Source organism: Callospermophilus lateralis, unplaced genomic scaffold (assembly GCF_048772815.1).
Source record: "Callospermophilus lateralis isolate mCalLat2 unplaced genomic scaffold, mCalLat2.hap1 Scaffold_98, whole genome shotgun sequence".
Lineage (NCBI taxonomy): Eukaryota > Metazoa > Chordata > Mammalia > Rodentia > Sciuridae > Callospermophilus > Callospermophilus lateralis.
In genome coordinates, this window is record NW_027517992.1 from 3,214,864 (window position 1) to 3,230,708 (window position 15,845).

The following is a 15,845-nucleotide window of genomic DNA, read 5'->3' on the forward strand; positions in this document are numbered from 1 at the left end:
GTTTGAAGACACCTGCTGAAGCATAGAGGAGAAGAGAAATATCTTCCTTTATCTTTTATTCAAATTTTCACACTCCTGATGGTTGGACTTGGTCTTGAAGTCTGTTGTTAACAGGACTGGAAAAGGTATTCTTCAGGAACGAGTGAGAGATGGATCGAGGACAAGTTACCATTCCATAGAAATCCTTATTTTGAGTGGTGGGTAGTGGTGCATGCCTGTAATCCCAGCGGCTCAGGAGGCTGAGATTGGAGGATTGTGTATTCAAAACCATCCTCAGCAATGGCTAGGTGCTGAGCACTCAGTGAGTCCCTATTTTTAAATGTATAACAAAATACTGGCGGGGATGTGGCTCAGAGGTTGACTGCCCCTGCATTCAATCCTCAGTACCCAATCCCACCCCAACCCCCAAAAGAAAAGAAATTCTCATTTCAAGGAAGCAGTAGAGGGAAAACATTCATTTGAGGCAAGGATCCAGTTTGTATGGTATCATTCGTAAGTCTTATCATACCATTGTTTCCTACTGATATTGCATATTATGTTACTGATTTGTTTTAAATTCTACCTGAAAATCTAGTTTATGGCTTTTCATCTTTTCATTATAGCATGATTATTTGATCTTTTTGAAAATTCTTGAATGATCTTCATTAATTTTCAGACTTTAATATGCTTTAAATGTCAAGAAAAATCGGATTTTCTTTAATTAGAACCAAAATTTAAAATCCAAACCAACAATTGATAGGTTCAAATTGTTCCTGTGGCAACTAACCTCTGATAAAGAATTATGGAGAACCTCCTTATTCTCATTTCCATCTTTTAGAGGTAGCAAGAGGCAAAAGTCCAACTGCCCTTGAAATTAAGCACTGTCTACAACTTGAAAATAATGATGTGGTTTCTTGGTTCTTTTGTGATTTTATTGAAGGTTGGTGTGCAGCATAGTTTATTTTTTGACTGGAAGGCAATATGAGTTTTGAAAGGACAGCATAATAATCAATTTGGAAAAATGAACATTAGCCACACGTAATGTTATGTGCAATGAAAATAATCTTTATGGGATCATGGGAGATGAGTCTGTAGTAAAAAGCTTGAAGTTGGTCTCTGTTAAAATTTTGTCACATCTGGAAGGCATTTGATGTGTAAGATTACATAGGTTTGATACCATTCAGGGTTAAGACATATGGATGGGACATTATGCAGAAACTTGCTCTTTTTCATTCTTTTTGGATTTAGCATAGAGATTTTTGAATCATAAGGAGTCGATTTGAATCTCTCTTAAAGATAAAATGAGTAACATGACACAATGGGAGGAATTTTGAGCACATGGTACACAGCTCTGCATCATTATGCTTTCCGTTCCCTTTTTTTTTTAATGGTCATAGTCAGTGGACATGCCTCTCATCATTATTTTTTTTCTCATTTCCCAAATAACCATAGTAAGGAGTAGTGGATTCCATGGTGGGCTGTAGGAGACACTTTAATATTCTTGGTTAGAATTATTTATATTTTAAACCTTTCTCCTAAAGTGTCCATGCAAAAAAATATTGTCCCCCCATAATTTTTGTATCTGTCAGGTTGTAAACTTTTCAGAGTTCTTTCAAACATTATTCCTTTTAGTAAAATAATCTTGACTTTCCCTGTAAAAAAATGAAAAAAATCGGGTTAGCTATGTTTTGTTAGTATTTTATCAATATAATTGAGTTACTTTCCTCTTATGCAGAGTTTTAATTTGCAAAATTAAAACTTCTCATTTGTTTCCTCATTTTATCCCTTTCAAAAATGTTAGCTCAATGATGTATTATTCCAGTAGTTTTATTCCTGGTAAATTGGCTTTTGCCCTGAAAACATGGGGACAGACGTTCTTTGAAGGACTTATCAAGGAACTGTTGGAACATTTAATATCATTATCTGCCACATCAGCAAGCTTCCTGTTTCATCAAGTGACTTCTCTGGTTTTTCTCCTCCAATATTATGATAAAGGTATTGTATAAAAAGAAACAATCATGAGTGTCTGACATACAAATCTATTTTCCCTTCATAGAAAGTATGCTGTTTGTAGTGCCACTTTATTATTCAGTGCAGTTCATGCACCTTTGGATTAAGTATATACATTTATTTTTATATGAATAATATCATCAATGACTGAAGAGCCATGATTTCAGAATAAAGCAAAGACTAGTTAACTAATATAAGATAGAGTTTCCCATCCAGTTTCCTTTCTCTAAGCTCATCTAATGATTTAAACATAAACGTTTTAACTACTTGGCAAAGTATCTTTTTAGCTAACTGAAAGGAGAAATCTGTGTTCCAGTAAAAAAACCAAATAAATATATCTTTTCAGAAACACATTTCTACGCTGTAATAAATATTGAAAGGAAAAAAAAAATAAGAATGTGACTTTTTTGGTCATTAACTGAATCAACTGCTGCATTTGTGTTTATAGAGAGGTTACAGACACTTAAAATTAGAATATGCAGATAACCAAACAACTCAAAGTTATGATTATTATCACTGGCCTTTTATTTATAATGGGAGGAATAAAAAATGTTTTATCATTCATCATGCTGTTCACTGTAAAATGGTGGTTATGGTAGAAATTGAACATTGACTATATGCCAAAATTCTACCAAGTAATGAATAAAACTAACATAAATGTTGACCCCATGGATTTAAAAATGTAGCAGGGGATTTGGACACTAATCAGTCCTTTAGCTACCTATGTTGTTGGTGTTTGCAAGGGGCTGTTCAGAGTGAAAATAGAGGAGGACTAATGAGGTAGGCTTTTTTTGGGGGGGCGGGAACTAAAAAAATGTATTTTAAAAATATATTATAGACTTTCTCTACAAATACTTGTCCATATTTTCACTGCCATATGAAGTTTTTTCCCTCTTTTATTTCTAATCCATTTGGAAATGATTAAGACTAAAACTTTACCTTTTTTCTTATCCAGTTTTAAGTAACTGGGCAAGAGAAAAACAGACTCAGTCATCAAAGAGTTTCCTTAGGATAAGAGGCTGGTAGTTAATGAATGGGACCCAGGAGCTCAGACTCTCCAGTCAGTTTGGAGAGAACATACCCTGCTCTTGAGAAGTAAAGATGGCGAATGAAGTATTAGAAAGTATTAGAATGAAGTATTAGAAAGTATCTGGGTTTAACCTACATATATAGTATTATATTAAGTTTGGGGAAAATACATGAAATGACATAGCATAGAAGGGCCATGTGTGCACAGGAGTGTGTGGGACAAAACAAAGCAGCTACATGGGTCAGTGTGCTAAATGGTGTTAAAATAGCTGTTGAGGACTTTGGAGGTAAAACAGCATTTATTTTTCCATTCTTTCTTCTTAAGAGAAGCATTAGGACTAATAGGATCATAAACATTGCCTTTCATTTATGTTGAAATTCTGCATTGATTTTTCAGTTTCCTCCCATAATTATGTTTTTGAATCTGATGACATTCTGGTTTTCATTTCAAGATTCCTGTCTCACCAACTTTTGCTTTGCACTACATACATTGCTATAAAATGCAGGTTTCTTGGTTTCCAAGGGTCGGGGGAAAGTATATTACATAGTTATAGTTGAAATTCAAAATGTCTCCCAGATGGAAAAGACAGAACAATCATCTCATCTTTTCCTACTGGATCTGGCCAGGTTTTGGAAAGGACTTCATTATTTTCATGTGGCAAACTGCATTGGCAAATCGTTCCTTAAAGTACGCAGTGGCGTGTTCATCTAATATTATGAGATATGGGCAGCATTCATGAAAGATTATAAATCTTACAACTATCTTCAGAAACTTAAAATACAGCTGGAAATGTTTTGCTTCCAACAAACATGCAATCTTTATAAAATTGGAAAAGAAATGTTTTGAATAAATAATGTTTTAGTTTATTTCTCTCTAGTGTGAGAACTATTTTTTTAGTCAAAATCATGCCATAAAACTCCTCCCTCCCCTACTTTAACACCCTTGCCTCTATATTTATATTATGCTGGTGCATTTAATTTTTTTTAAGTATGCCAGATTGCTTTGCCTTGTTTTTAAAGATAGAAAACTGGATTTGCTCCCAGGGACTCTTTCCCTAACTAGGCCAGTTTAAAAGCTAAACAAGAATTGAGTCAGTTAATTAATTTAAATGAGATTACAAATCAAAAACATATTATGCAATCTTGATTTAATTACCACATTTTATTTACTTAATTGAAAACACACTGTAGAAAGTTAGCAATCTTGACAATGACCAGCGTGGTGTCTTTGTATTCTATAGGTTAAAAGCGATGCAAGCAAGAAGTGTAGGTGATCCTGATTTTGACCTTTGGTTCACTCAATCCCTGGATCAGTAAATGGTCATTGACTTAGTCTTAGGGCAGGAAGCTCAGATTCAACCATCCTAGACTTCATTTGTTGGTCTTGGTGCTAGTTGATGAAGTACTGCAACTCTCTGCTCTTGGATGTCAGCAGGGTGACACTTTTCCTCAGGTGTATTCCTGTTTGCTCTGGTCAGTAGTCCCCTGTTGTGGGCATAATTGGCTCTCATACCCATTTGTCATTTTTTTCCCTTAAATTTCAGTAGTCTTTTTTAAAATTTTTTATTTTTTAATTAATTCCCCATGGGCAAATTTCAGTCTTGAGCCCAAACAAATCCTTATTTTAATCCTTGGGATATGAAATTTGGAATCTAATCTTCCTGTAAAGCAAAAGTGACTCTTTAAAGAAAGTTTAATAATGGAACTAGTGGAATATATATGGATAAGGAATAGGATATATTACATATTGACTCTTTTGTTCTATATTTTCCTTTGGTTAATGAAATTGCTTTATCTGTAAGGATTCTCAACAGAATAAGTTATTTTAAAACTGAGTTTTGCTAAATCATATATTTAAAAGTCATTGTTAACCAATAGAAAGGGTAACTGAAGGTACAAGCCTTCAGACATGAAGTAAAATAGATTGAAAGGCATCATTCAAAATATGTGGAAAGCCATATTTCCCAAATATGGGTTCTGCCAAGAGTATTTAAAGAAGTTTGATTTCTCTTCTTGCTCACAATTGAGCTTAAGGGAGGGGATACAAATGCAGCAAAAACATGTCAAGGACTCCATTAACAAGTAATAAAGTTCATGCTTCCCACATATAGATTGTTAATCAAGTTTTGCAATGACATGAACTCCCAATAAGAGACAAGAGTAGAGAGAAGCAGGAGGGAGACAGGGAGATAAGGGGAAAGAATCAGTGAGCATTTCCCACACACTTAATGAAAGACAAGAGGGCACTTACCTGGTTTTCCCATGTATCTTTGTGTTATTTTAATAAACATTTAAAATAAATACTGTAAAACTATAATTTTGTGTCACCCCAGTTGATAAACCAGCTCTTCATTAAAACTGAAATAGTGTTGTCACTGTATTGGAAAGGAAAAAACATGGCAAATTATGTAATAGTAATTGTGATTATATAAAGCTCACTCACTAGAAATCCCAGGGAAATCAGTCCTGACACTCAGGGAACTGCCAAGAGCAAGACACAGTGCTGTGGGGAGGAGGGTGCGGGGTGAAGGAGGAAGACCTGCCCAAGGAGAAGCATTCTCTCCCCATCTTTAAACAGTACATGTTTTTGTCTTTTCTGTTTCCCTAGTATAAAGTGCGTGCATTTGTATCCCATCCTTCAAGTTTTTGCTTTTTATATCTTGACTTTTCTTTCTTAAGTGATTCTTTTTGGCATGCTATGTATTGAATTTGCACAAATATACAATTCTAGTATGTTAGCAATTAATAATGTTTTAGAGAGAAAGAAGCAGACTGTTCTAACCCTTAAAAAAAATCTCCTGGTATTCTTTAGTTGACAATGGGCTATTTCTTCACCTGCTTAAGGCAAAGGAATATGACAAAGGGCTCTTTATGACATGATGACTAATTTTAATTCTAGCAAGAGGCTATCTGTAGGTTAACAGGTTACCGGTTGGGTTTCATTTACTCTTCTGATATCCCTTGATATAAAAGCTATATTGTTCTAGAATCATATAATTTTAGAGTTAGAAGGGACTTGACAATTTGCCTTGTTCAGTCCCTTTTTTGCACCCAAATAATTGTAAATTAAAATCGTGTTTCTCAAATTTGGTTTTCCTGTTGGTACTCAAGTCATGGTGTCAGAGAATAAAATGAGCCCCTGTGATAAGTTTCACTCAGGAATAGAAAAGTAGTCTATATAATGTAGGTCATTAAAACTTCTTGGCTGCCTCTGTGCAAATTGGGGACCTTCTTCCTGATACCCCAGTAAACACCTCCTTACTCTGCAGGAGAGCAAAAATTGATCCCTGATGCAGAATAGTTTATCTCATGCCCTCACTCCAATTTCATTCTTCATTTCTTTTTTTTTTCATTATTTAAATATACATTGGGAAGAAGGGAAGCAGTACCAGCCCTTACATTAGCCCGGAACACTCAGGCCTGGGAAGCGCGCATCTGTTCCTTTTCCTTACCACAAAAGGTTTATCTGTATGACTTCTAATGTTGTTTTTGTGCTGAGTGGCATACCTAGTCTTTCTTCTTTGTGCATATATCTGTAGTTTACAGACCAGTTGTTTTTATTTGGCTTTACCAAATGTGACAAGGCCTTATCCCCAAACTTAAGGCTAAAAGACTAAATAGCGCAGTATCTCTGCCGTTATGGAGTTCAGAAGCCAAAAAAGGGATGACCTTCATATGAAGACTTAAGGGAGGGGAAAAAAAGCAGTTAGAGGCATTCTGTGCAAGACCCTGAGGCATGAGTGTTGGTACACTCAAGGGTTCTGAAGGCTAAAGTGTGACTCGGGTTGGTGGGGCCAGATCAAGTTACCTTTAGTGACACGTTAAAAAAACTGGAGTTCTTTCTGTGGGTGTTTGGAATCCATGTGAAGTGTTTTTTTGTTTTTTTTTTTAAGCAGGGATTTAGCCTAATCAGTTTGGGGTTTTATAAACATTGCCTTGGTAGCAGAGTGAAATATGTACTAGGTTGGGAGATCATGTTATTTTTCAAGACCTCACTTCTAGGGTGACTTCCATCTGATATCTTTTATGATGTATTCTTGCCCACCCTTACCAAGAAGAGTCAATTTTTTCTTCTGGATATATACTCCTTTGTATCACAGTGTTTTTGTTTTTTTCAATTTAAATTACTTGTTAACTTATAAACAAATAATAAATTATACATATTTATGGGGCACCATGTGATATCTCAATATAGATATATCTTTTATAATGTTTTAATCAGGTTGACTTTCTCAAACATGTATCATTTCTTTCTGTTGAAAACATTCAAAACAGTTTCTTCTAGCTTTCTGACATATATAGAACACTATTGATGTCTATAATAATCCTATTGAGCAATAGCATACCAGGGCTTCCTACTCCTATCTTACCATAACCTAGTACCCACTGATCTACCTTTCCCTAGGATTTTCTAATTTGTACATTCCTATCTCAATGGGTCATTTTTAAACTTCTAGAAGGCATATGATCTATATTATTTTATAAAACAGTACTTCAAAAGACCATTATTATAAACCAAAGGAAAATTATAAACACAATGGAAAAAAGGAGTGTGTGTCACACAGTACTAAACATTTGGATATAGACAGTGCTCCATAAATCTCATGATTTCTCTTTTAATTGATATCTACATTAATGAAATATTTTCCAATTTTGATGATCTACTCACCTCAGAGAGTTGCATTTTATTCACACCAGAAAGTTAGTGTTTAGTAACATTTTATACACCATTACTTATACACCATTATCTTATATTTATTATATTATCTTTTTTGACTTCTGCCAGGCTAATTGGAAAACATTAGGATTTTCTTTGTTTAGCAGAGAGAATCTAAGCTACATTTGAGTTAGAATCAGCCTCTCTAAAACACATCAAGTTGTGTATAGAGTTCAATGACAATAATTATAATTAATTTTCTGCTTAGGTAGAGAGAATAGCTAAAAGTTTTTTTTTCCCCCAATTCTGAAACAGGTTTAGAATGCACTGGTAAAGGGAGGGAAGGTGAAGTTCCCAGGAACTGCAGGATCATTTGGCTTTGGGTCATTTCAAGATTTCATCATGACCACTCAAACAGCAGTGTGTCTGAGCAGGTGGCTCAGAGAGGGGAAATGCATATGACCCTGGCCATTTAGGTCATTTTGGTATCCCAGGGTTTTCCATAAAACTGATTCATTAGGAAAGCCTAAGCACTCCTTGGGTAAAGCTAAGACATTAGAATAGCCATAAAAGATTGACTGCTTTTTAAAAAGGACTGAAGAAAAGTTATAAGAGTTTTCAGGGGTGTGAACAGTTCCAGATTCTTGGAGAATCTTTAACCTGGCAGAGGGAGGAGTTGATTGAATTTTAGAACTCTCTTCATTCATTGTCTTCTTTTCCTAAAAGAATAACTTCATGTTTAAATTCACACTTGTAAACAATAAAGAGAACAGAGTGCTGTGGTGTGCACTTTTGGTGCCTGCTACTCAGGAGGTTGAGGCAGGAGGGTCACTTGAGCCCAAAAGTTGGTGGCCACATGGTGAATCCCATCTCCAAAAGAAAGACAGAGAGAGAGAGAGAAAGAAACAGAGAAGCAGGGGTGGGAAGCATGGGCCTAACCCTCTTACATAGCAATCCCAGGCGGGCAAACATGTCTCCATGTTCAGTAGATCCACAGACGTTTTTAGATGCTACCACTGGACTGGACACAAATATTTGTATATCTTTTTTCTTCTTCTTCCTGAGAGTTAGTCCATTAAAAATTCTAATCCTTCTTTAAAATGTGGCTTCATGTTTAATAGTGTCTTTCATTTGTTGATTATGTAGGACTGGTGTGGACCAGGGTTTGATGCATGATATGTCGTGATCTTTGCAGTGATCTGAAGTAGGCAGTAGGATTGCAGTTTTCAAGATTAGAATGCAAGGCTCCAAGAGATCAGAGATCTTTGTAATTCTGTACAGGGTCACACAACTATGAGGAACAGAGCCAGGATTCACTCCAGCATGCTAAACGCACCCATGCACGCACGCGCGCGCGCGCGCACACACACACACACACGGTGGGGAAACTTGAGCAAAGTGGTGGAAGTGGTTAAATAAAACCTTTGAGTATAGAGTAATTTGACCTAGGTTGTGAATTGGAGGGTTTTAGATGTGGTCTGAATAATTCCTTCTCTGAAGTCAACCACAATAACAGTTCATTTTGGTTTCTCTGCCAACTGCGACTCCCTGGTTACTTCCTTTTCCAGCAGTTGGAATTAAGTGACCAATATAAGGTGACATAAGAGTTAACAGTAGATTTTAAATAATTTCAGAATTTACTGTCTGAAAATTAAGTATTCTGTATTTACTTGCATAGGGGTCCTCTTCTGTGTTTTGGGGACACAATATATGCTATTTGGCTTTATGAGAGGCACAGGCTTTGGAGTATGAAAGAGAACCTGTCATTGCGCTTTAGTAAACACCAGATCATTTTAGAAAGTGGAATTGTTACAGAAAGCAATGTGTGACTCAAATTTAGGGTCCACTCAGTTTTCTCTCAAATACTTGTGGGTCTTTTTCTCCCTTCCCTTCCCTTCCCTTTCTTTGTAAGTCTATTTGTTCAATTGAATTTGGCCTTTAGTTGGAAATGGGAACACAAAGTAATTTAAAGAAAAAAAAATCCCAAATAGGATGTTGTGGTAATAGGGGATGCCATTGTGTTAACTGAATACTTTCTTAGGAATGGAAGAGACTTTCATTCTTTATTCTACTGGACCCAAACTTTAGCCACAGATAGTGGGAAAGTTATATGGTGCCACTTTGTCATTGATACAACTGAACATAACAAAGCTCATGTACTCAACTCCTGAATTAAGACAGCTGTTGCAGCTTGCCTAAGATAACAATTTTAATGTACCTTATGTTGTGTCATATCTAGTTATGCATATCTAGACTTTCATAAATGTGAGGTAGCTGTAGAGAGAAAAATTAACAGTTGAGGGTCTGGTCAGTGGGTATGCAATGCATTGCTAAGAACTCGTCTCTATGTTAGAATCACTTGAAAAATTGAATTGTAATGTAGTATAAATGCTGAAAGGAATCCATCAGAGGAAATCAGGGCAAAAATAGACAAGATTGTAGCAAAATAGTATAGGTTGTTATTTTCATGTAATGATTGTACTCTGAGCGTGGAAGATGTCTAATATTTAAAGGAAAGGTTGCTCTCTGGAGCTCAATTCCAGAAAAACTAATAGAAGAATTCATGGGAGATGAGAGGTGAGATTTTTCAAGAGCACCAGTCTGAAGGAGACTGTAGTCAGAGCATGGAATACAAGAGTGGTTCTTTTCAATTCTTTATTTCCATACTTCCATACTTCCATTTCCTGAAATCAGGAACTAGTTGGAGGACAATGTGGAAATCACTAAATATGTTTGCTAAGATTTCACAAAATCTGTTTTGGATGGGAAAAGCTAAAAGACAAGGAAATGGGATGAAGGGTAAAATTCTGCTTCCAGGCTTAAATCTAAGCTACCAGGTATGTAGCAATGGGCTGAAGTAAATAACCAAGTTTGATACTGGGGAAGGAACCAGCAGGATGTTCTTGCATTAATAGTAGAAGTAGCAGTTGCAGTGTGCTAATCACTTACCTGGAGGAACAGAGTAACCCTGATTAAAGGAAAAACAAAACAAACAAACAAACAAAAAACCCAGCATCTGACATTTCAGCTTAACCAAGATGAAATACCTTTCTTGGCTTAAGTATAATGACAAGGTTTCAGGGAAGACACTTGTTACTATATGGAAGTCAATGACAGAGCAGTCTTCTGTGCCCCACCTATCATATTTTGGTGAAATGTACTATCTAATTCGAGATTGCCTTTCCTAGGCAAGCAAGGAAGGCTGCTGAGTTTGAGCCATCTATTCTTCTGTTACTGAACTACAAGCCTAGTACACTCACAGCCACGAATAGCATACTGAGAAAGACACAAAAGAAGTAGGCAGAATCTTTGCCTCTGCTTAGGAGCATGCAATTTGGTAGGGGAGACGAAAGTTAAATACTAGAACCAATGAAAGAAGATTACAAAGCAACCTGCAAGTAAGGTATAATAACACAGGGCAAATGCTACAGATAAATGCTCTAGGGACACAGAGGCAAAAGGGTGAGCAAAACACTTCAGTGTGAGATCAGCCAGGGAAGGCATGCTGTCTAACAGTTGTATATCCTCCAGGTTCCTTTCTGTAGCATCCATGAGGGATAATGTGGAATAGTGAATTCAGATAAACTACATCGATCTCTTCCTCCTTATCTGAAAAATCTGTCCATCTATCACAGATGGAAATTAAATTGATCCAATAATTTGCTCTCCACAAAGGCATGTTGGTTTCTACCTAGTAATTTATGCTTTTCCTGGTGTTTGCAAATTGATTGCTATTATGGGATGTAGACAACTCTGAGCCTAGTTCCAGTAGGTTGGGGGATTATTGGAGTGGATATGTGTACATGCGTGTGAAATCCTGGAAAAGCAGGCTCTCATTTCTGTGTATTTTACTCTTTGAATAAAAACATATTTTTTGGGTTTTAAAAAGCATGTTTAATTATACTCAGATTGCATTTTTAAGGGAATGTATCTGCTTTATTTCATATTTCCACTGACTGACCTTGATATTTGCCTAACCTTCAAAACATCTTTAGTTGCTTTGTAGCCAGATCTTTTGTTTCAGAAACGCCTTGCACTATCCAAAGAATATTATGGATTAATACATGATTTTTTTTCTTTTGATGTAGAAATATGTGTAGACATTCATCTGGTTAGATGAATAAAATATTGCTATCAAAAGGCTTGGGAAACACTCAGTTTCATTGTGATTTCTTTACAGATTCTGGACAATCAGGAAGTCCAAGCCACAATGATCCTGCCAAGAATCCTCCAGGTAAATATGTGTTCCAGGACGTTTGCAATCTGACATTGTTGGAGAACAAAGGTACCACTGTATAGATAAACACCCCATAATTGGTCAGCTGCCTATTTTATTCTGGCAGGCAGGTATGATTGGGACAAGACGTGATTGTGTTTAAGCCCTTTGCAATGGCAAATACTTCTATATTGGCGTCATGAGTATTTACCTAATCACCAATGTTTTAATTTTTGTTCGTATTTCTTTAAAAGTGAACATGTGTATATTTTAGTTGTGTACCTTTTAGGTACTAAAAATCATTACTGTTTGAAAAGCCAAAAAACCTTTTAATCTTTTTTTTTTTTAATACTCAGGAAAAAAAGTAAAATTTTCTCTATGCTTATTATATTCATCAGTTTTCATTACTTTATTGGTGGTGGTGGTTGGTTATGTTTTCACCAAAAAATTTTTGCAAGGATTTTTATTCCATAAGGTTTTTATTGGGTTCCTAGAATCAGGAAATAATGAAAGTAGGATTTTTTCCTTTAGTACAAGGTATGCCAAATACCCTCTATTTTCAGAAGCTGTTCCAGATCTGAAAATGGGTTTTTATAACTTGACAATCTTCATGGTTTTTGTTGCTCTAAAATCGGAATATATAGCATTTGCTTTTCATTTATAGGCAGTGTTTTTTCTCCTGAGAAAATAATATAAAACTAGTGCAGTGAAGGATTTCTGTTTTTTTTTTCACTATTTTAAGAATTTTAATCACACCTATAACTTTTGGTAAAAAAAAAATGCTTTAATAATAAACTAATGAAAACAAAACAAAACACAAGACAATGGAAAGCAGTCTACACACCTGCCTCCCACCTCCTCAGATAATCTCATCTATCACTTCTCTCAAAAATAAGCCACACAGATTACAGAAAATCATAAATGTAAGTTTGTTTCCTCAGGCAGACTTAGTTTTAATCCTTCATTATTTGATTTTCCACGTCACAATACTTGGCTAATATGAAATTCAAATATCTAAAGAATCCCAAAATTGCACGAAAACATATTAGATCAGTATTCTCTTAAATGATATTAGAAAGATACTGCAAATGGATATACAAGTAAAAATATAAAGTCGAAAAAAAATTATTTTTTTTCTGAGTCTTGCTTCTATTTTGTTCTTTATTTTCACTTGAAAGGCATTTTTTTTTGTTCCAAGTAAAAGTTAACTTACTATTTTAGACGAAATCATAATGTATATCAAGAGTGGTATGTAGTTCAAAGACAAAAATTCTAATTAAATACATATTTAAAAGGTATATTAAGTTGATATTTCTTTATCCACAAATTGGCCATTAAGAGCAAAACATAACAAAAAACTGAACAATTCTAAATGTAAATACCAGTTAAATTTATTTTGTTTTTTGTGTAAATGGAAGATTATTCAATTATTTTTTTCCAAAAAGGCAAATTGTTTATATTGTTAGAAATGTTCCAAAGTTGAGAAAATTTTATTAACTTAAAATGTCCCTTAATTTTTCAAAGATTTCTCTTTTTAGTTGACTATTTTTTTTTGAGTGAAAGTGAATTGTATCTAAATATTTTTCAAAAGCCTCCTTACTCATCTTACAAAGAATGAGAGGGAAATAGCTTTGGTAGAAAAAGAGTTGATAAGTATTATAAGCCAGACCAAACAAAGGATATGTTCTTTGCATTTGAATGGCAGCTTGATTGAAATTAATAAAGCAGTTATTGTTGAAATGCATTTTGAACATGTACAGAAGGAATTATGAGCACCTAAAAATGTTCTCTACTTGAGCTGGATGAATAACCTTTGTATAGTTACGCAATGACAAAATTTAGTTTTTCAATCTTTGTCCAGAAGCTTGGTTAAATTTTTCCTTTGCTGTATTCAATGTAGATCTCTTAATTTTTCTGTTTTTATGCAATATGGCAAACAGAAATAATTAAGGTACAACACCTCTGATTTTTTTCCCATGTTGAATTTTCCTAAGAAATAAAACTTTTGAAAACTATATTATGCAACTGTCAAATACACATACAACCAAAATTAAATAGAACATAATTAGAATTTTCTTTGATCATTCAGAAGCATTCCATCATTTTGACATGCTTTGAGTATCATTAGATTGTGAACTTAACCTAGAGCTTATTAAGGAAATTTCAATGAAAACAAGTTTGTTTTGTAGTACCTAGAAATAAATCAAGCCACTAGGAATATAGATTATTTTTATTTTCTAATTTCAAGTAGAAAAAAATTTAGAGCTTATTAAGGTTTTTGTTTTGTAGTCAGTTGGGATTAAATTATTAGTATTTAAAGCTCCTTTCATACATATAAGCGTCTTAGGTGTTTTGGAGCATAATTTATCTTTAGGAGGCTCTTTTTCATCTTCTAATTTGGCTGAAATGTGAAATCTCCAAAGTTGAGATTCAGTGTCTTGAGAAGGCACAATCCATTTATGGGGAAAATTTAATCCACTGCATAAGCAATGAAATAGACAAATCACTTTGCTGCTTTCAGTGTTATAGCAAAGAGAAGTTAGCCTCTGAAAAACATCACCTTGATTACCCACACTTTCTTATCCCTGGTAGATTTCTGCTGGGAGATGTGCAGCCCATGGAAATTGCTACCATCTATTCCTGTGTTTATTTCCCAACAGCTTGGGAAGAGAGAGCAAAAATCCAAGTCCTTCTGGAGATATGGGCTCTTTGAAATCTGTTCCTGACTATTGACATGAAGGTGGAATCCCATTCAGTCATCCTATGAGTGCAAATGCTTGCAGCTGTATACCCACACATAGCCCTGCTCCCCTTTGGCTTTTCTTCAGCAGCAGACCTGGCTGTCTGACTTGCAGGCTCATTCCTTGCTGAGAACTTCTGAAGGGTGACCCTGAAGTTCTTCGTATTGTAGTTTGAATCTCTGTCGATAGAACTTTAGTCTTTTTTTATATTTTTTTTTAGTTGTAGCTGGACATAATGTCTTTATTTTTATTTATTTATTTTTATATGGTGCTGAGGATAGAACCCAGGGCCTCATGCATGCAAGGCAAGCAAGTGCTCTACCACTGGGCTACAACCCCAGCCCAATAGACCTTTAGTTTTAACTTGTGTTTTCTCAATTGGAATTAGTATTTTCGTGCAAGCAAATAAAATCAATACATTTTGGGGAGGTGAAATATTGATATTTGTAATTTTAAAATCATTTAAGTAGTATTTTTGGTATTTGTTATTTATAAAACAAGTAAATACTCTTTATGGTATTTCATTAAACCATCTATGACTTAATGCTTCGTTTTTATTCTTTGTTAGATGGCAAGCATGGGCACCATTATCTTTTTAGAGCCAAAGTACTCTAGAAGTCTGATGGTACCCAAGGACATGGAATAGTTATTTTGCTCAAAAGCACTAGGCCACTTCATCTTTTTAATGATGCACTTCTCCCTGTGCTTATAACAGAGCCAGAAATTATATGTCTGAATTCATTTACTTATTTTTTAATATTAAGCTAATCCTTCCTAAACAATAAAACTACAAGAGTACTCTCCCAACTATCATGGACTAAACAAGGGTAAACTCTTAACTTTGGAACATGGACTCAGATGTAATTTTATTTTCAGTAATTCAAACTCCACCGCTACATTTAGGAAATGTGTGATTGATTGGGTTGTAATCTTTTAAAATTAGCTCTGACTTGCTTTATTATTTTGTGTTTCAACATTCCTTGGGCTGTGATCTTCTAGATTTCCCAAACTGGATAATTTGCTTAATGCTGAAATGGTTGGTATAGAGGTTGTATTTTTTGCCTAAGTCAGTTCCAAGATGAAACTAGAAAGGCCATAGTTTTGTGGGGAACTCTCTCTTGATTGGTAATATAGTAAAGAAATGTTGAATCCTAAAGCAGTTTTTGAAAATTTTATGATGTAAATTTTTGAAGTACTTCAAGTTTCATTAACA

At 34.9% G+C, this 15,845-nt stretch overlaps 1 protein-coding gene across 1 annotated transcript in view; it reads left to right on the forward strand.

Moving 5' to 3' along the window:
• Positions 1-15,845, forward strand: part of LOC143386177 (nuclear factor 1 B-type-like) — a 123,475-nt gene that overhangs the window by 16,020 nt on the left and 91,610 nt on the right. The window contains exon 4 of the mRNA XM_076841445.1: positions 11,856-11,909. Coding sequence (XP_076697560.1) covers positions 11,856-11,909 — 54 coding nt within the window. The remainder of the gene's footprint in view (positions 1-11,855; positions 11,910-15,845) is intronic.